This window comes from Juglans microcarpa x Juglans regia, chromosome 2S (genome assembly GCF_004785595.1).
Source record: "Juglans microcarpa x Juglans regia isolate MS1-56 chromosome 2S, Jm3101_v1.0, whole genome shotgun sequence".
Classification (NCBI taxonomy): domain Eukaryota; kingdom Viridiplantae; phylum Streptophyta; class Magnoliopsida; order Fagales; family Juglandaceae; genus Juglans; species Juglans microcarpa x Juglans regia.
In genome coordinates, this window is record NC_054597.1 from 12,693,019 (window position 1) to 12,715,567 (window position 22,549).

The 22,549-nt window shown below is 37.1% G+C and overlaps 1 protein-coding gene across 2 annotated transcripts; it reads right to left on the bottom strand.

Annotated features, from left to right (window-relative positions):
- Positions 1-12,840: 12,840 nt before the first annotated feature.
- On the bottom strand, positions 12,841-19,217 carry LOC121253281 (peroxisome biogenesis protein 22-like). 2 transcript variants are annotated; one of them, XM_041153289.1, is made up of 8 exons: positions 18,919-19,217; positions 17,426-17,662; positions 17,287-17,334; positions 15,337-15,393; positions 15,240-15,251; positions 14,189-14,254; positions 13,324-13,425; positions 12,841-13,196 (listed from the first exon to the last, which is right to left on the bottom strand). In XM_041153289.1, exons 1-8 carry the CDS (start codon positions 19,021-19,023, stop codon positions 13,092-13,094), a joined length of 732 nt encoding a protein of 243 aa, XP_041009223.1. In that variant the 5' UTR covers positions 19,024-19,217; the 3' UTR covers positions 12,841-13,091. The 2 variants fall into 2 exon arrangements, with proteins under 2 accessions (XP_041009223.1, XP_041009221.1); XM_041153287.1 differs by having other exon boundaries at positions 15,150-15,251; positions 18,919-19,216.
- Between the last annotated feature and the right edge of the window lie 3,332 nt (positions 19,218-22,549).

Sequence of the window (22,549 nt, forward strand, 5' to 3'; positions counted from 1 at the left end):
ATTCTTAGGGCTCACTCTTGTTTTTTAAGAAATCTTCGGGATTAATTTCAAAATCAATACTTGACTTTTCACAATTTTGCAATTTGAAGTCTTGATTTTTAATTTTTACAAAATTGATACCTGAACTTCAATAAACTCACAATTAACTATATTTGTTAATTTATCATTAAAAATTAAACCGCAAGATTGACACGTGGCATCCGTATGCCACATGTCAACCTTCGATTGGCTGACATGGATATTAATGTGACCTGTCAACCAATTAAAAACTGATATATTATACCTTCCTGCTAGTTTTTTTTTTTTTTTTTTTTTCCAAAAATTGATAGGGATATCTAATTGCTAATTTGCTAGTTTCTTAAAGTTTAGATATCAATTTAAAAAAAATTGAAAACTACGGTTTCGAATTGCAAAAAGCTAAAAACTCATGAACCGATTTTACAGTTAACCCAATTTTTTTTAGCTCTGTTAAAAAAACCTGGGGCTATTTTGGAAATTTTAGCAGCAACACAAGTATATGAAATTTTGAATTTTCTAAAAGAGTAGTACTATATATACGCCCAACTTTATACGTATTAAGTGGCAGCTACTTAAAATGGTAAAATTTTTTAAATTTAAAATTTGAATTAAAAAAAAAATCCTAAAAAGATAAAAGATAAAATATTCAATTTTTAAAATTTATTTTTTAAATTAAATTATATCACGTGAATGGTGTGTAGTATAGAGGTTTTAGAATATAGTTATTCAAAAATATTTCGAGGGTGTTAGTTTTATTTAATACTTTTGTTAAAATGGATTTTGAGGGGAAGCGTTAATATGTAATTAGGCACTTTAGGACTGTATCTAGTATAAGTAGTGATGTTTGAAGGCTTTTACACTCTCATACTATCCACATGACATAATTTGATTCTTAAGATTTAAGTTTTAAAATGTATCTTTTAAATTAAATTATGTCATAGTGTAAAAACTTTCAAATATAATTATTTATCTAGCATTATTCATTAGAATTGCATTTGAAAATGACGTATGTAAATGGTATATATAAGAGGGGAGACGCTTGAGACCGGTCAGGTGTCACCTATTCTTTTACACCAGCGAATAAGCAATTGCCACGTATGACTTTCAGCAATATTAAGAAAAGACCCACATGCAGCAGATTACAACTTTGTGTTCTTCTGAGTAGTGTGTGCTTGAGATCTCTCTCTTTTCTTTTCTTCTCTTCTCTCTCCTCCTCCCCCCACCCCCGTCAGCCTGCTCCCACCATCTCTTCGAAATCCCCCTGTCGGTTGAAGAAATTTGTAGCTTCCATCGCTTGAAGAAATTTGTAGCTCTCTAAGGTTAGATAAACTAAGTTCTGATTTGGTAATTTTATTTGGTTGCTGAGAAAATGTGAGAAATCATGAGCCTTTGATTCAAAATGATTTGTGGGAAATATCATACATTGAACCTTCCAAACATGAATTCATCTGATCTATATGCTCATGATCCCCCTCGTCATTGTCTTGCAGAGAAGTTAAATCAATTACCACGTTAGGAACCCTAATTAAAGTTTGAGTTTTGGTGGATTTAATAGGTTGTTTTTTATGAATCCAACAAAACACAGTATAAGATTTAATGTTGATGGTCAGTATAAGAATAATACAAGAATCTTAAAACATGGTACAATGGGGTTGGAAAAAGGATCACAAAGCTGCTTAAGAAAATAGTTTTCTAGTGATAAAATGAAAGGATGAAAAACTTCTACGTACACTGATGCCATTTGTGCACCTTTTGCTTGGAGATGGATCCTTGACTCTATATTCATGCATAATCCACTTAATCTCATCACCCTTTGGAAGTATTAAGGACCTGTTTCACACCACCAACCACATGAATCACCTGCAACAAATGAAGGGGCATCACTGGTTGTCCTGTGGAATCTTCGATGCTAAAATCAGTATATCAATATGAGAGTAAATGTATGTAGAGAAGAAGTGAATCAAGTTGAGTTTTTGTTACCTCTTGTAGGCTATTTATAGAGGTTATTTCCTTGGAGTAATAGAGTTCAATTTACCTTGTGAAGCTTTTTCCTTTTAGGAGTCTAAGTCTATCTCTTATTAGGAGTATGAGTCATCTCCTTCTTAGGAGTCTGAGTCACTTCTTGACTTTATCTTTTAGCTAAAATTGTGGGGGCTCAAATATTCATTCTAGTTAGCCCGCTAATTTTCTTTATGCTGACACATGGGACATTAAATACTTTGTATTCTCTGTACCTGCCTTTTATCCAGCTGGCTTGTGGGCGCCTGCTTGCTTTTGTTTTCCCCTACCCCGCCGATGATCCATGCTAGTTAGTGTGTGTGGGTGTCTTCACTTCTTTTTTGTTAGTTAACAGTTGGTTACACCGTGAACGAGGCTCGACCTTTGGTGGCTTGACCTTTTGGTTGTCTTGGGAATATTCACGTCAACCGTAATGGAGGTAACCGGCAAAAAAGAGCAATTCTTGTAGCTTAGAAGCCTTAGAAGGCCTTGAGAATCTTCAAGTTAATAATATGCAAAATAAATTTAGAAAATTGGTCACTGGTTTCCCGTTCAATCCCTATTTGTTGTTCGGTCCTTAGTTTTCTATTTGTTTCGTGCCAAGCGGTGAGGGGCTCAACTTGGAGAGATAGGTGGGAGATGTACTCGATACATTAGGTGTGAGCGCGGAACTCGATTTTGTGTTTGTTTGTCTGTGTGAATGTTTGCTTGAGAGATTGTTTATTGTTGGCGAAGAGTGACTGTTTCTGTATATTGGTTTCTGTTGTGTATTTTTGTGATCGTTTTTGCTTTTGTTGGTAGTAGTGGATTTCCTGCCCCTTGGTGTAAATTGTTGTTGTGTTCTTGTTTTGTTGTTGGTGTTCGCTAGTAGTAACACTCGCTTAAGTGAACTACCCGTCAGCCCGTTCCTGAAAATAACCTGCTTGAGGCAGTTGTAGAGCCTGGTGGCTCGTTCTCGAAGGAAACCTGCTTAAGGCCGTTGTAGAGCATGGTGGCTCGTTCCCGAAGGTAACCCACTCGAGACGGTTGTAGAGCATAGTGGCTTGTTCCCGAAGGTAACCCGCTCGAGGCTGTTGTAGAGCCTGATGGCTCGTTTCCAAAGGTAACCCACTCGAGGCTGTTGTAGAGCACAATAGCTCATTCCCGAAGGTAACCCGCTCGTTGGAGAGGGTCGTGTGGTCTTCTGACCTACACACCAGTTCGATGGCGATCTTTGGAGAGGGTCGTGTGGTCTTTCTGACCTCCACGCTCGTTCGTTTGGAGATGGTCATGTGGTCTTTCCGAGCTCCACGTCCGTTCGTTTGAAGAGGGTCATGTGGTCTTTGTGACCTCCACTCCAATTCGTTTGGAGAGGATAGTGTGGTCTTTTCGACCTCCAAGCCGATTCGTTTGGAGAGGGCCGTGTGATCTTTGTGACCTCCACTCCAATTCGTTTGGAAAGGGCCGTGTGGTCTTTCCGACCTCCACACCCGTTCGTTTGGAGAGGGTCATGTGGTCTTTCTGACCTCCACGCCTGTTCTTTTGGAGAGGGTCGTGTGGTCTTTGTGACCTCCATGCCAATTTGTTTAGAGAGCATGTGGTCTTTCTAACCTCTATGCCAATTTTTTTGGAGAGGGTTGTGTGGTCTTTGTGACCTCCACGCCAATTCATTTGGAGAGGGTCGTGTGGTTTTTCCAACCTCCACGCCAATTCATTTGGAGAGGGCCATGTGGTCTTTTCGACCTCCACACCAATTCGTTTGGAGAGGGCCGTGTGGTCTTCTGACCTCTACTCCTGTTCGTTTGGTGAGGCTCGTGTGATCTTCTAACCTCCACGCCCGTTCGATTGCACCGCGAGTGTGTGACTCGACTTTTGGTTGCACCATGTCCTAAGAAGTTCTCACAAAAAATAAAATAGGTAAGTGTAATACAAAGTACAAGTTTAAGATTTGTGAACCTGAACCACCCCGCTAAAGCGTGGTGAAGGCTGGTGATACATGGGTGATGCCTGCAGGTAGCCATGCCTTAGCACGGGCAATGACAGAACCACATATGCTTTCCACGGAGACCTTGGTCTGGTTGCATGGTAGAGATGTCAATTTTGTTGTTTGACGAAAGGCATTGGTCTTGTTTCTCGCCGAAGGGTGTTGGTGTTGTAGCCCACCACGTGGTGTGGGTCTTGTTGCCCGTCGAGGGGCGAGGGTCTTCTTCTGGTTGCTAAGTGGGTTGTGGGGTTCTTTGACCTCCATACTCTTCTTGATTGCTGAGTGGGTCATGGGTTCATTTGACCTTCATGCCCTTCTTAATTGTTGAGTCGGTCGTGGGGTTTTTTGACCTCCATGCCCTTCTTAATTGTTGAGTGGGTCGTGGGATTCTTTGACCTCCACGCTTTTCTTTATTGCTGAGTGGGTCGTGGGGTTCTTTGACCTCCACACCCGTTCTTGGTTGCTGAGTGGGTCATGGGGTTTATTGACCTCTACGCCCTTCTTGATTGCACCATATCCTGATAGATTTTCACTAACACGAAATAGGTAATTGTAATACAAATTACAAGTTTGAGATTTATAAACCTAAACTCTTCTACTGATGTGTGGTGAAAGCTGGTGATACATGAGCACTGCCCACGGGTAGCCATGCCTTGGCACAGGCAATGGCAGAACCACATATGCTTTCTACAAAGACCTTGGTATGGTTGCATGGTGGAGATGTCGATTCTGTTGCTCGTTGAGAGGCATTGGTTTGGTTACTTGCCCAAGGCGTTAGTCTTGTTGCTCGTCAAGGGGCGTTGGTCTTGTTACTCGCCAAGGGCGTGGGTCTTGTTTCCCTCTTAGTGGTGCGGGTCTTAAGCGTGAGCAACGTTTCCATGGTCTGGGACGTTCTTGCCGGTTACAGGAGTTTTGACGTTTTCTGATGTCCTCCCTCTAAGCAACGCCACCGCTGGTAGCTCTAAGTGGCTAGAGTTCGCAACGTGCAGCAGCGTTGGTATTGATCTCCTGTGGTGAGCGCCAGTGATGGCGGTGAGGAGTGATGGGGAACAACACCTCCGTGGTCGGGGACCATCTTGTCGGGGCAGAAGAAGGTGACGTCTTAGGTGGTGGCTGGCGGCAGTTCTGCAGGCACATGGACAATTGACTTCTGTTTTTTGACAACGTGCATGGTGCGGTTGATGACAGCTTGTGGGGTGATGCGGCAGGCAGAGTGACAGGGGAGAGGACTACCAGTGACGGAGGCTGCCAGCGAGTTGTGTGGTGGTCGCTGACACCCTTGTTGGCTGGTGAGTCGTCGACAGATGGAGCTGCCAATAACGTGTTGCTCCTAGGTCTTTGGTGGCGAGATACCTACGGGGAAACCCCCTCGTCTCTATCCTAGTGCTCGACCCAGTGGCCAGAGTCGTGCCTCGCCACTCACAGAGGTGGCTGGCAATAGGCACGACAAGCTCCGCAGGGGGGCCGAGCCAACGAACATGTTGTGTGTTGGCACTGATTTTATCTGCCCGCAAAGTTGTGGCCGGCGTGGTTGGCTCTCGGCATCGAGGAAACACCCTACAGGAGATAGAAACTGCCGGAGGTGAAGGTGGAGGCTTGTGGCAGCCTTGCCAGCTCACGGATGGCTGGTTTGCGAACCTTCATGGTGGTCGACCCCGTGCTTCCTTTGTACACACTGTGGCCGATGTGAGTGGCTCCATGGTGGAGGAAATAACAAGCCGGCAATAGACAGTGTCGGTGGTTTCGGTGACTGCCAGTGATGTCTCCACCAATTCACAGACGCCAATGAGTGGGCCTCCGGCAGCTGGCGGCCTCTTATTGTTGAGCACACAGCCCTCTAACCCCGTGAGTTACCGACGGAAGTATCCGCCGTCATTGTATCTCCGACGCCGTCACAACACGGTGTATTATCGGCCGGTCAATGGTGTGCACAGGTTCCACCTGGTGATGGAATTGGGTGCACATCGTGCATCCCCTACGCGCCCTATGCATGGTGCATGCGTAATGCATGTTGTACGTGCCCAGTGCATGCTGCACGTGCAATATGCTTCCCATGTTCTTAACATGCCCAGTGCATGCTGCACGTGCAATATGCTTCCCATGTTCTTTCTCTTTTTCTTTTTTCTTTTTTTTTTTTGTTTTTTGTTTACCATTCACTGCAGCGTTAGGAGAATAAAAAATAGGAAATAACAAAGTTGAAGAGATCTTATATGGTTTTTGGAGATGATCTTGTGAGCCACAAAATTCCCCTACTCTCATTTCCGGCATTAAGAAATCACAGTTTGCATGTGATCGCGTAGTAGTTGGCATGTGAAAATCACGTTGAAGTCTGTAAAGATCCAAGAGATAGCGCCATTATTAAGGACGTGTTTCACACCACCAATCACACGGATCACCTGCAACAAATGAAGGGGTGGCATTGGTTGTTTTGTGGAGTCTCCGATATCAAAATCAGTATAGCAATATGAGAGTAAATGTATGTAAAGAAAAAGTGAATCAAGTTGAGTTTTTGTTACCTCTTGTAGGCTATTTATAGAGGTTATTTCCTTGGAATAATAAAGTTCAATTTACCTTGTGAAGCCTTTTCCTTTTAGAAGTTTAAGTCTATCTCTTATTAGGAGTCTGAGTCATCTCCTTCTTAGAAATCTGAATCTCTTCTTGACTTCATCTCTTAGCTAAAATTGTGAGGGCTCAAATATCCATTCCAGGAGGTCTTCCCACATAAAAAACCAATGCCTTCCTATACCCAAAATGCTATTCAAATAAGAAACAAGCACACACCCATTATATATGGATGGAAAATGCTATTCAAATAAGAAACGAGTGTATATATTTTAATGTCTGTGTCTTAATGGCTAAAATCCACTGGGTTTCGGTTGGTTCGTTCCAAAGCGCTCGATGGAGAGAAAAAAGAGCATAGGGTGCGGGGGAGAGAAAAAAGAGCATAGTGTGCGGGGGAGAGAAGAGAGAAAGGGAAAATGGGAGAGGAGAGAAAGAAGAGAATCGGGAGGGGAGAGGAAGAGTAGAGAATTGAAAGGAGATAGGAGAATTGGGGAGAGGAGATAATCGAAAGGGGAGAGGAGAGTCAAGGAGGGGAGAGAAGAGGGAAATGAATAAAGTTGATTCAATAAGATGTGATCCATTGTAAGACAAATACATCTCATATATGTTGAAATCCTATTGACCGGTGTGAAAATGAGTTTCCCACCCAACTGTTTCTGAGCAGTTCTAATATAAGAGCTCAAATTTGAAGGCTTGCCCCCGAAACATGCAAATAGAAGAAGTTGGTTTCAGTGCAAATTGCGAACTAAAAAAAAAAAAAAAAAAAAAAAAAAGAGGTAGTTTCGGATTACGGATACTCAATTCTCAGAGCACTCCCAATGGATTCTCCATCTTATCCTTTAAAATACATCACAAAAATCTAATTTTTCTATTTTACATACTGACTTTTACAATATACCATACATCAGCTTATCTTTTTTTTTTTTTCATATCCTTTAAATATTATACTTTTTATCTTTTTTATTCATTTCAAATATTTTCTCTAACTACCAATGATATCCTAATAACTTTTGATACTTGCAATATCTCTCATACACAATGTCATATAATTATGTTCTATTTTAAAACAAAATATAAATTAATTCAAAAAATCAAAATATTTTAAATCAAAGTATTTGCAACAAACATATCAAATTCAAACCCCACTACTACCACAATCCCATGAACCTGCTTCCCTAGCCCGAAATCCTTTGTTAGCAAGCACGCCTTGAGAACACTTGGAAACGTAAACTCGTTGCACTTGACACCCAACAAATGCATCTCATGAAAGGCCAATCTATAGCTTCTTTACCAAGCCCATTTTGTGCATATCCAAATCTCAAAGCAGACCAAGAAACCAAATCCGGTTCAGTACTTTCCTCAACCAGTTTCCAGGCATACCCAAAACACCGACACTTTGAACACAGAATTACCAGATGGTTTCTAACATTCCGGTCCTTAGATAATCCAAATCTAACTACATGGGCATGGATTTCCAGGCTTGAACTTATAGACTTGGAAGCAGTGCATTGTGCGAGGAGCTTGGAGTAGGATATAGAGCTGGGTGTTAAACTCCCCTTATGGATTGAGCTTATAATAGTTGCAGTTCGTGGGTCTCCACCAAATTTAACTTAGGTTTGGATAAATTTAGCAAGGAAGAGGAAAGTGGTCGGGAGAGTAACGGATTCAAATGTTTGGTAAGGTCATGGCGAAGATGATTTTGGAGGAAGGAGCCATACCTAAAACCCACTCGGAATAGGAGTTGCAACGGGGATAGATGGAAGACAAAGGCAACTGTGAGGAAGGATGCTTGAACTGGAAATGTAGAGATTTGAAGCAGCTATCTGGTGATCGATGGAAGACGAGTAGAAGGCAAATGTGAGGAATGGAAAACGTGCGAAATAAACAAATGGGAGTGAAAAGTTACCGCTAGATGTAACGGTAACACTGTAGTTAATTGTAAATTACAGATGAAATAGATGATTCATTGGATGCCCCTTTTAGACTGTTTTCTTTAAATTTTACAAAATAGGTGTTTTACATAAGCCATTGGAGTGCTCTCATCTCTAATCGGATAGAAACATATCTTATTTCACATAATTACAGTCGGGCAATGTATAAAGATTATTAATTTCACACCGTGTAATCTCTCTGCCAATCCACATTTCCAATCCGTAGATTCGGTACGTTTCACTTCAAGCATTTTCATCCATTTTCGTTCTACTTTTTGGTGTTCGCAGAAACCCGATTCTTTGACGATTTGGGAGCAATACGTTTTTTTTTTTTTTTTTTTTTTTTGTTTTATGTTCTCTTTCTTTTAATACCAACGGTGGAATTTCGTTGTTAAGCTGCAAAATTTTTTGGAGAGCACATTGCTGCATTTACGTAATGCTTTTTTCGCTTTCTACGTTCTTTATAAAAGAGAAATCTGTATATTTATTTATTTGCTTGTTTGTTCTTTCTTTGTGAGCGAGAATTTGATTTTAACGTGTGAACTTGCTTTCTGGGTATTTTTTTTAGATTGTTCTGTTCTAGTTGTGGAAGGCACGTTGAATAATCATGGATATGGTAAATAGAATGCTGAAATCTATTTGATATTCTCACTTCAGCGCATCAAACACAAGGCTACATGAAGTATGTGTTGGTGCTTTATAAAAATATTTGGGTGCGGCTACTATGCCGCCCCATGTTGACCGCTGGCGTACTGTCCAGTGTAATTTTTTTTTCTTTTTTTTTTTACACATTTTTTTAATACATTTAAATATTTTTAAAAAATAAAAAAAATATCAATACACTTAAAATTACTTTCTTAATCACTAAGTAAAAAAAAAAAAAAAGAATTTTTGCCAAGCGGTCAAATGGAGCGGTCACAATGGGTGGGCAAAGTAGTGTTTCTCAAAATATTTTAATTTGCTGAAAACGATTAAGGAATTAATCGAAAACTATTCCCTATTTTTTGAATACCCTCTTTAGTACTTCTAGTGAGATTTTTGAATAGTAATATTCAAGGAAAAACCCAATATGTTTCTTTAAAATTTCTAATTATACATTTTTATTTTAGTTTTAGTTTTAACTAAACTGCCTTCTTAGGTGGTACTTGTTGAACAGACTCAATGTGTGAAACGGAACATGGAATTGGAAAAGTATTCTCAGGTATTCTGAAAATGTCTCACTACTATTTATTATTTTATTATTATTCTTCACCTATTTTTTACTACTATTTACTATTATTTAACATTCTATCATTATTTTTTCATTACTTTTTTACTACTATTCACAGAATATCTCATTACCCAAACGCAATCTTAAAGTGAAACTTTTATTTCATTTGGAAATAAAATCTCAATTTCACCTGAGTTCAAAGTAGTCATGTGTTTGTTTCAGGTTTAAATAGTAATTCAATGTGAAAAATAGGGGTTGAAGTTAGTTTGTGCAGTGGACTGGGGAAGAGTTCTTTGATTGAGTAGGAAAGCGACATGAACTAGGATCGGACTGGAATGGGCAAATAAATTTTCTGAAAGTGATATTCCAATTAAAAAAAAAGGCTTCTCAATTGACTAAAAATTACCTATATGGAATATTGCTCTAAGTGGAGTCATGGATGAGATATTGAACTTTGGTAATCTATGATTTAACTGAAAGATTAAAGTGTTCATAAACTTTATACAGTAATATGGAAAAGAGGAGACTGTCAAAGGAGCTGGAAACATGTTAGTGAACTCTACAACTTGTTAAAGTAATGGTATGGAATCAAGTCCCACCTTCATCAGAATACAGGTTTCATGGGGGGAATGAGGCCCGTTGCCCAGTATAGACAGATGACGTGAAGGAAAACCCTGACTATGTTGTCGCGGCAGAAAAATGTGCCATGTTGATTAACTCATTGCACTTTTAATTTCCACATCCTTTTGGTTTAGGAGTAAATAAGGACTGGTTGTTTTTCTTATCTCTTAAAGGGGGAGACTGGAGTTGTCTGGTATGTCTTGTTTTTAGAGCAATTATCAGGGTGGCTGCTTTCTAGTGAGATCATGGCCTGAATGAGAGATTTGCTGAAGTTATATATAGGAAAATTTTGAGTTTCCACTATAACTCTTTTTTCATTGTATGCGTGAGCCATGTCGCCATGTAGGCGCATTTTCTTCAGCATTTTTTGATTTGGTGTGCACTGCTCCTTGTTGAAGGTTGACGTCTTTGGTAGCTAGTGGTATTCGACAAGGCACACATGTCAATTTTTTAAATGAGTTTCCTCCAACCCAGTTTAGAGGAAAACTCTACTAATTACACCTGTATATTAGTTGGGTTTTCGGGTTTTCCTTTGCCAGATTTCAATGCCTGTTAGTATGTGGAAAAAAATACCATTGGCATTGTTAATATGGTTGATCTTAATAGGAAAACTTTTGTTAGTAATTGTAGAAGAGGTAGCCTGTGCACATGTTCTCTATCACTGTTCTTTTAGTAGAGTTGGTTCAGATTGTATTTCTCATTTACAAGTATTGCTCGACTTTCAAATCATTTTTTACTTCAGATGGGCTATGATCAAGTGTGAATGGATCATGTTATTGCAATGATGACTATGCCATTTGTGAGAGTTATCTCTTGTCACCAAGCTTCTACTTAGTTTATTTAATGCATAGGTTGTTCCCAATCATGAGATTTTTTTTTTTTTTTTACTGTATCCACTTCGATTCTGTCACAAACATATCTTTCATAATTTTTAGCATTTCTATTGTGTAGGAAACAAAGATGACTAAGAAAAGCCAAAGTAACATTGCTGCTGCCGCTGCCGCTGCAAATACTCCTGCCAATGAGAATAATTTGGACAGATAAAATGTTGGAGAATTATCTTGACGTATGTATTAGCGAGATTCAGGCTGGTAACCGCCCAAGAACACATTTTAATAAGATAGGGTGGAGAAACGTGATAAACAAATTTAGTGAAAAGATGGGCAGACAATATTCCTATGAACAACTTAAGAACAAATGGGATAATTTGAAAAAGAGAAATAATAGTTGCAATCGTGCGTGTGCAAACGTCGTGCAATCACTTTGAAAAAAATGAATAAATACTGGATTTATATGAAAAAAAAAATAATAATTTTTTAATAGTATATTCTACTCTTTTTCAAAGTGACTGCACGACGCTTACGCACTCTACGATTGTATGTAGCATTACTATTTGAAAAAAGATTGGAATATTTGGATGAAATTGATTAGGAAATGAAACTGGCCATGGATGGGATCCAGTGAAAAAAACAATTGACGCTACAGACTTGGTGGGCAAAAAAGATGCAGGTATATGCTTTTACCTTATATGTTTTCTCTCATATTGTTCATAAAAGATCTATTATTAATATCTCCATGTCCCTGAATGCAGGAAATTCCAGAAGCAGCTAAGTTTAGAATGTAGGTTTGGCTCATGTTGCGAAGATGAAAACATTGTTTAACAATATAACCTACACCAATGAGAGGGCTTGGGCACCTTCCTCGAGGCTGGTTTTTGATGATATGGGTTCCGCAACTGATGCAGGTGTGAGGTGTGACAAGGATAACAATGTGTTGTTAGAGCGTTTAGATGACTCGGATGACGAATCCGATCACGATGCAAATGACAGTGATGATAGTTCTGCTGATCTTGACACCCAGGATAAAGGAAAGAAATGGTTTAGTTCTAGAGTCCAAGTTAGGAAAAGGCAAAAAGATGTTCAAGTCATTGATCAACATGATATTAAAGAGGTTATGGATGTTGTCTTCAAGATTATCAAGATAGAAAATAACATTGACATTCTTACGAAGGCGAGCGAGGTACTACTTACTAGATCACATAGAGAGATGTTCGAGGCCCTTAAAGAGCCAGAGTTTCAGCTTTATTTCATTAAGCAGATGGGAAATTAAAAAAAAAAAAAAAAAGTCAAGAATTGAAGTGTTATTGTTAAGGAGATTTTAAGGACTCGTTTGGATAATGAGATGAGATGATTTTAAATTAAATGAATAAGATATTATTAGAATATTATTTTTTAATATTATTTTTGTTTTGAGATTTGAAAAGTTAGATTGTTTATTATATTTTATGTAAAAATTTGAGAAAATTGTAATGATGAGATGAGATGATATGGTTTTTATATCCAAACAAGCCCAAGAGAAATGACACTATTCTTTAAGCTATAGAAAAATTATTTGGCACTCTCAAAGTATGAATAACGTGTTAATCCCTACATGTCATGTAATTAAAATTACTTATATAAACATCAATTTTAATTTACATGACATCTTATAATAGGATGAAAGTACCATTTGATTGAAATAAGGCGACATTTTTGGAATACGATACAAACAGCAACCATTTGATTAAATTTCCGATGTCCAAGTTCGAATGTGGACCAAATCTATTACACAAATTTTAAAGAACATTGGAGGACTAGAAAGTTTTCGTCTGAATACCAACCGTATGAGTACCCAAAGAACATTCTGCTGTATCGAGCAGAAACTTGAGGTACGGGGAAAATTTAGAAGGGAGAAAGACAACCTAACAAAAGTTCAAATTATATTTGCACCTTTTTACTGGTTTCCAGAATTAGACACATCCAAAGAACTGTTCCAAGGACGGGGCGCTGAATACATTCGGGGCAGTCCGTTCGGGTTTGGCAGGAGATATGTGAAGTTGATATTTGATGAATCTCTGTAACAATATAAGTATAATATTAAGAAGGCATGCATTATGATGCTTTATATATTGATATCAAAACATTACAAACATGATTTGCAGATAAATACATATAAAATGATGATTTGTGGCGATAACATACAGCTAACTGTGAAATGATTTCAGGATTTGAGTCAATATGCCAATCTGGTTCCAATTGCCGTACGAAAGATGACCGACCAATCTCTGTACTACAGAAAAGAACCTGCAACGCATTTCACAATTGAATAACTATGAAATATAATATCAAACAACAACAATAATAAGAAGAAGAAAAAGAAGAAACAGGTAACTGAAATGGTGAAACCTAATCAGTAAGAAGAATTGCCACCTTTAATCACTTGAAAGTTATCCTAGCCAATAGAACTGATAAGCCAAATGGCAACATCATGTTGCAGAGTCTAATCTTTCCAGAGAGGATTGTGTCCATGCATTTCTTCACTACAACGCCAAATCGGTATGTGTTTGTGTGTTTTCATTCTCTGTGCCCATAATTATGCTCAATGTTGTTTTTTCAACAGCAATAGCCCTCAGCGAGCATGCCTAGGGTTTTCCCACCAATTATTATCACTCTTGCTCACGGCCACATGCTAGCCACAGTGTTCTTGTCAATAATGGTACTTGCCCTGATGTTAATACCAGATTAGGTTTGAGTTATAGCTTCATAATTTTCCCAGATTCCAATTTCAGCCAAGGTCATTCAAACATGTCCAGTGAGTGCAGTTTGTTATTCTTTTTGTAAGATGTGTCCCACTACTTGACATAAGGCTGAAGGCCTATGCTTGTTATCATATGGTATACAGACCGAGTGTAATCGATACACGGCTACATTGTTTATATTTGGCGTCACACATGTAAGCCCACACACATGCACAGATAGTAAATGCATATCCAACAATTCCACGACATTAAAATAAGATTGTGAATAGATTATGGTCACATAATGCTCAAAAATGACATTTATTTACCTTGTCTTTGACCAGACCACCAGATGTGAAAACCCCAGCATCTTCTAAAGCCAGAAGAACCTTTTTCTGTAGACAAAAGTTTATCACATATATGACAAGATTTAATGTTTTAAGTAAAACTATAATACAGAAGCAAGAAAACTCTACAATAGAGCAGTCGGCAGAATGAATTTTACTTCAAGCCACTAACAATTAGCAGCGACTAGGATAACACAACCCCAACCATGCTGATACTAAAATAGAAGTTTTAGCAACCAAGTACGAAGCATAAACAAATTATTGTCTTAGATTCTTACATGCCAACATATCCAAATTTGTCTCTATAGATGGTACAAATTTTGCAGGCCACAAGTCAGCCCAGGTGATAAAGTGTATATATATATATATATATATATATATTTTTGATAAGTAAAAAATTATATATATCAAAAGGAGAAACCAAATACACTGAATGTATACAAGAAAACACCTTGCCCAAAACGACCCAAAAAGCCCATGGAAAAACAACACAAAATACACCAGACCCGACCCCAACCCCTTGTTTCCCATAGAACTAAAACTCTACAGATAAAGTATATGGTACCATAACATTGTAAAATCCTTGTAAAATAAATATATTACAAGCACAAGAAGCCCAAGCAGAGGGGAAGCAGGCGAAATATATTTTAACCTCAACCATTAGTAAATACTAATAGTTCAATTCCTTTTTAATATTCTCATATTTAAGAAAATGCTAATACTGTGTTACGGTATCAGCACTGTAAAAATAGTTAACAAATTTTGAACATGGTAAACATGCAGAAAAGTACTAGAGTATGGGCACAGCAAACACATGCAGTTAAGTGCTTGAAAACTTTCCCACTGGCATTATAAAGCACATCACATGACACAGCACATACTCAAAAAAAATAATATTGGTTAATTGTCACAGAAAAAAATTATTAAAAAGGCCTGTACGCACTTCACTTTCATCATCCAAAACTGTTTCCATGAGATAAAGATCACAAAATTTCGTGATTTCCAACAGTACTTCCAGCACAGAGGACCTTACAGTAGCTTGTTTCTGCCATAAAAATAGTAAACAACATCAGTTCTTTTCCAGGCTGCGTTTACAACAACAGAGTTCACTAAACAAAGAGTTGCATCACCTGGATCTCCTCTGGACTACTTTCCTCAAGGATCACACCAACTAAACGACAGGTTACCTACAGACAGAGAAAAGTCTTAAATCAAATAAGCAAAACAAACCATAATTTATATGAAGTGATTTCTTTCATAAAGTACTGAATACTAGCTAATTACCAGTGGTAATACATTTCGTACAAGCGCATTAAAACCTAGACCAAAACTAAAAGTGGAAATCAAACCAGGATTTAATGCAGTTAAACTCGGTGGAAATTAATTTCATAACAAGCAGTAGAGAGCTGAGAAGCACGGTAATCAGGGAGTGGAACAAGAGGCTTCCAATCACTCAAAACACAGAAAAAGCTGAACTCATAGCCGGTGTTGTCTTCTAAATAAAATGATGGTAGTGGGCAGCAGAGAAAACTTCAGACATCCAGAACAACAGTAGCAGCCAAATTTACAAATGTAGTCACATTTCAGATGGAAGCTTTAGCTGATATAAAACAAATGAAACCAAGAGATTCAAGAATTCCTCAGCAATAATGGTGGGAATTATAGTATGTTGAGACTTGAAGCACACCTTGCATTTAATGTACATCGATCCACAGCTCACTATATATATACACACGACCACTCTAGTTCCGAATGCAAATATTATTTCAACAGTCAGATGATCACACTCTTGCTCTTGAAATCAGTTTAACACCATAATCTGGTTTATCAAACCTAAACCAGAAAAGATTCAGTTATAGACTTGCTTTATTGAAAGTAGGTGTTAAATTTAGCAGGGCATGGTATTGAGGAAATAACTTTTTAATGTGTGAACATCTACTGGTGTTTGCTCATAAGAAAAAGGAATATCTATTGGTGTTACTTTGCTATCTTCTACCCCTTAATTCCAATACCGTATCTTAGATAAGGAATATACATTATACGTGTATATATATCTCATTGTGCTTTGCCATGTTATCAAAAAAACCATTAGGCTTTCTATTCATATTGAATAGGGAAAATATTCACTCCTTGTACTTCGGAGCATTACCAAATTTTCTTAAGCTTTTAACTTTATCAAATTGATCATTATGTCTGTATTCTGTCAATTTTTCTAACACAATGCTAAGAAAATTCCAATTATGCCCTCAAAGAAAAGATTTTTGAACAAAACAAGGATCTCCACAACTGTGGAGGGGCATTGAGGTCTATGGCTCACGACCTCCATGGTCTCTATTTCTTGGGGCAGGCATTTCACAAGCATTTTGTTAAAAAAAACTCGAGAGAATAAAGATGGAATGGTCTATTTGATAATGGCTAATACCCAAAAATAGTATAATATGCTTAAAAACAATACTAAAGGGTTTAAACCCAAGTCTTCTCACATATAGCCTATATGTGCAAATTTCACAAATTTCACATCTCATCTCATCTCATCTAATCATTCTCATGTCATCTCATCTCATCTCATCTAATTATTACAACTTTTACAAATTCCCACGCAAAATAAAATAAATAATTTTAACTTTTTCAAATCTCAAAACAAAAATAATATTAAAAAAATATATTCTAACAATATTTTTATTCAACTTTCAACTTTTATCTCAATTCATCTCATCTCATCTAATCTACGAAAACAAACAAGGTTATTATATTAAGTTACTTCAGAACACTTGATACAAAGAAAATCAAAGAATCCTCCACTCAGCATAGTTGATTGGTAAATCTATTGGCAGGCGGCAGTTCTGTCCTTCATGGCCATTGAACTTTTACAATTCTTCACCAAAATAGAGAAATCACTTATTTTCACGTTGACAAAGAAAAGGAAAGGATTGATTATTATGGATTTTAGTTTAAATTTTGTGGCTGTTTGAGAACCATTACTACGTCCTTAAGCCTTCCTGTAAATAACATATATGTGATAAGAAAACAACATAATCTTGGTTAGGTAACAAGACTATCATAAAGCATCTGCCAATTACCTTTCTTCCTTCACTCAGTTTCTGCCTTACAATTTGCCCCAAAGTTGGCTGAAAAAGGGGAAATTAGCAACTTAAGATGAATCATGCCAACCTAAAGCAATATATAATTTAAATGTAGTGTAAATAACTCAACACTAACCTTTACAGACTGAAAGAACTCATCAACAACATTTTGCGCTCTCGAATTCTCCAAGGATGAAGAAATTCCAGGAAGTTGTGGATTCGCATTCGAACGCGTATTAACACCAGAACTGCTAGGTGTACCGGCTTGCCGTTTGGGTTGCCTTCTTCGAGGTTGATTAGGTGATCTCAAAAGCCTCCAAGTGAAGACTATTGCAATAGCAAGCCCCGCAATGGCCCCAACAGATCGTGAATTCTGTTACCATGTTTAAAGTGATGAGATCATTCCAGATAGAAATCTGTGTAAGGGATAATCCCTAATCACAAGATAAAAACTAACAATAGATTGAACCATGTATTGTTACATTGAAGGAAGGCCTGTAGAAAGTTATTTTTATTTGATGTCTAGAAATCAAAATAAGTTGTTTGATATGCAATTTATCAAAAAACTTATTTTTATATCAAACAACTTATTTTTATGTCTACACATCATTTCTTTCTTTCATTACCTCTTCCTTTCTTTTGATAGCACACGACACGAGTAACCGATATACTTTTTATAGAGTTTCATTAAGCTTACCAAACTTTGGCTATAGGTCCATCAGGCTTCAATTCCCTCCTAATTTTGGGAACAATTACTAGAATAAACATGCCAAGGACTTGATGCCATGTTTAGCTTACTGAATGGTGCAATAGCAACCTTACTGATAGGGCATTGCATAGTCCTACTAACAATGAAATAATTCCAAACTCCTTACCACTCAAAAGTACCAAGTGCACAGATATGTGAGAACAATATGATCCTCAAGCCACCGATTCAAATAAGCTTGGTAAAGTACTAAAAATGTTAAAAAAAAATCAAGTAGTTCCACTTGCACAAGATTACTCCCTTAATCATGTCAGCAATGCCTTAACACTGCCCTCTATCTTCTGTTCTGCTTGGCTTGCAACAAAGAGCTTGACTTTCAAGTAGTACTAGGGAGGTCAAGATTTTAACTGATATGGACAAATATAATGTCTCCAAACAAATATAAAATATGGAGAAAGAAAAAGATTATTTTTGTATCCAATTCTAACCTCAAGTAATGAACACTAGGCCTCACTAACTCAAATTCAAGCGCGATACAGCTTAATATTTTCGCTAAAACGACAGAAAGATTAATTAAAACCATCAAATCCTGTGAGAATCTATCTTTTTTCAGGCAATCTATGACACCAAAATATATAGATTTTCTTTATCAGAAACAGCAAAAATTGTCAATCAATGTTCGTTTGTAAATCAATGTTTCTTAGAGAATCTAAACCAGGAAGTAATATTCAAGCAAGAACCTAATTGGGAAAAACTAAAACTATAGCATGAGGTAATAAAAACCATTAGGTTACGGGAAACATTTGGAAAAGAAGGACGGATTCTTGACATGAAATGAGCAGCAGATCCGCCATGGAACTTCGAATGAGTGTATCACAAATCGATATCAGGGGGTGGAAGCAAAAGGAGTGGGATGTACGAACCAGGTTCTGGAGCGAGATAGGGAGGAATTTGGAAATCTTGACGGTGAGATAAGCCCCGAAGCGCTTCATAAGCTGGACCAGCTCTTGTTTGGAGGACTCCGCCATGGCCGAACCCAATCAAAGTTAACAAACAAACGTCGAGAGCGACTAAATTCTCAAGTCCATCGCTTGCAGAATTCAGATTTTGGAGACAAGAAAGAGAGAGAGAGAGAGAGAGAGAGAGAGAGAGATTAGGCTTCGCGTCAACGAACGAAAGGAGAGAGAGAATGTCCTTTGACGGAGATTTTTACCTTTCTTTCCTTCAAGACAAACGTTTTTCTTGTCTTATAATTAATAATTCAAGATAAAATATAGTATTATTTTCTTTAAAAAAATAATTATTTATAAATTTATATTATATCAACAAGTATAACTAATAATTTAAGATAAAATATAATATATTTTTTAAAAGCAATTATTATTTATAAATCTTCTAATCATCTTCGATAAAATATCTATTAAGCATATTATACTAAAATTAGAAAGAAAACATAGTTAAAAAAATTTATAAATACCATTTAAAAAGACTGATGATAAGTGCGACACGGAATATTGCTCTACTTCTTCTTTCAAGCAAAACTCTACTCAGCCTCCGATTCTTGGGTCGCACACCACACTCCTGATGTGGCGAACCCGATTCCTTACCCACGTCATAGTTTTCTCTTCCTCTACTCACACTTCTCCCTTTCTACGCCTTTCCATCACCCAAAAAAGAGCACCCCAACCACTTCTCGACAATGAAGCTCTTCAGCAGATTGACGCCCCTCACCCTAGCCAAAGTTCTCTCTCTCTCAACCCAGATATGCCTCCAGACGTCGCGGGCCAAGTTAGATCTCCCGCATGAACACCAAGTCACCAACCCAGATCGCATGGTAACACCATTTTTCTAAAAATGTTGATTTTTGGTAGATCTCGTGTAATTTTTTTGCACGTACACTATTTATTGCGACTAGTTGTGTTGATTTATCTGGTTGATTTTTTTTTGTGATTTCTAGTATACAATTGATTTGCAAAAAAAATTACACGAGGCCAAAAAAAATCCGCACGTCCCAATCCAACGGGAGCTGGCTGAATCCCATCCAAATTCAATTTACCTACCCATTTTCTCTCATTGATTTGCTTTCGTTGGTAGTTGCCAAGACTTGAGTTTTTCAGTATTTTCTCTCTAAGATTTCTGAAGAAGTGAAGAAGAACACGCCGCCTACTGGGGGGGCACTAAGGACCAAAACGCACGTTTACTTTTCTTTTTGTTAAAAATAAAAAAGAAAAAAAAAAGCCACGTAGGTTGGAGTGCGGAGGTTGCGTGAACTAAGGGTGTAACCAGTCTGGTCCGGTTTTGAACAAAATCTAGGACCGAACCGGTATATACCAGTTTTGTAATTTCCAAAACCGATTACGCACCGGTTACCCTCCTAAACCGATACTTCTGGTTTTACCAGTTTTCGGTCCGATTTTTCAATTTTTTTAAAATGTAAGTTTCACAATTTGTCATTTAAAATTTTTTTATAAATAATAATAATAATAATAATAATTTTAAAAAAATTGTTTTATATTTTTATTAATATATTAGACTATATAATAGTATTAATATTAGACTATTGGTATAGTTATAAGTTATATATTAGTATTAGTTATAAACTTTTAGTGATTTAGTATTAACATTTTATGTAATAATTTATAAATTATAATAAGAAATTATTTCAAATATGAATATATATAATTATATATATTATATATAAAAATTTCACATAAGAATTTATAATTATACATAATATATAAAACTTATATATATTATATATATATAATATTTTGTATAAAACTTATATATACAATAATACAAATATTATTTTATATATATATTTTTTATCAACCGGTCCGGTCCGGTCCGGTCCGGACCGGATTTCCAGTTTGAATTTACACCCATAGCATGAACAGTGGGTAGTTGTGTAGCAAAATTCTTCTTTCAAATAATGATATAGACAATTATTTATTTTACAATTGGTTTATGTGAAATTGTCACTTCATCAAAATTATTGAAAAAAAAAAACAATGTTAGCCATCGAATTTTATTTTTAAATTCTACAAAGATATTGTAAAAAAAAAAAATGTTGTATATATACATCTTATTAATGGATTATAATTAATATTCTTAATGCCTTAATTTGTACAACAGACCAGAAGGGAGGAAAGAATCATCCTCAGCCCACGATAATGATTCAAATTTCAATACGGTGTTCTTCGCATTCATCTATATGATAAATAATAAATAAGTAAATAAAGAGATACATAGAGATTTACTTGGTTCGGTATAATGCCTACATCCACAAGTTATTTGGAGGTGAAATCCACTATGATTGGTGAGTTTACAATCTATCATAGCCTCACATATTACTCAATACAATGAAGAAATTTATGGGAGATCCTTTAGAGTCGCTATGTGTGGTGGAGTTTGGCGTATGAAACTTCTGTGGAGTTCCTGTGGGGAGAGCTTGTGGAGAGATCATGTGTGTAGAGAGCTTGTCGATATTTCTTTCGTTTTGTGGGGATCCCCTCATATATGTAGAGATCCAACTTGCCTTGTAAAATATTTTCCTGTTATAAGTCTAAGTCACTTTACTTTTAGAAGTCTGTGTGTCTTTCCTTTTAGGAGTCTGAGTCAACTTGTCATGTATCTTCTTGACTTTATCTCTTAGCTTGATCTTCGACTTTATCTCAAGGCTAAATTATAGGCTGTTAATTTGACCCCTACAAATATCTTACATCAAACTATGGAATTGATTAATTACTCAATCTCCATTACAAACCCAATAACTCTTTAAAAAAGGGAATGGAAGGATCAGTTGAATCAGGACTCAGCGCCAATTGAATAAGGTCTGATCTGGCTTTGCTACGTACAGTCGCAAATGGGGAGTCGCTGTGAAATCGGCTGATGTGGCACAACGCTACATCAGCGCCATGAAGGAAAAAAATAAAGTAAAAAATAAACGAAGAAACAGGAGAACTTGGTTTGATCTTAGAAGAAAAAGATGCAGAAGACGACAATATAGATCTCGGTTCCTCTCTCATCTCATCGCCCTCTATCACAGACTAAACCACAAAGTCAATCTATGTCGCTCACCAAGACTATCGAGTCTGATATAGTTGTCTTAATTGCCATCACAATGCAAGGGCATCGAAGTCAGTCCGTGTAACAATCTGCAAATTATGTGTAATAGAGAAACTAGGATTTATATTGAATTGTAGGATAATCTCCTTCGAGGGGAGTGCCTCCAGAAAGTTTAGAGAGAGAGAAAAAAACTGCTAGAATAACAAACTGATAAAATTTTGCATAAGGATGACATGTAGGTCGTGGCTCTCTAATAGGGACTGACACTAGGGAAAAACAAACAGATTCCCTTCTAGAAGGCTTACAAAATAACTACTAGAAAACAAGTAAAAATATGAATTGGGCCTCAAGCCCATGGACCTTACACGTTGGACTACCAATTTTATTAATAAGATTCGGGCTTATAGCAACCCATACTTCACCTACTCATAACCCGACCCATCATGACAGCCCAACAGTAACCCTAATATCCTTTTCATCTCACCC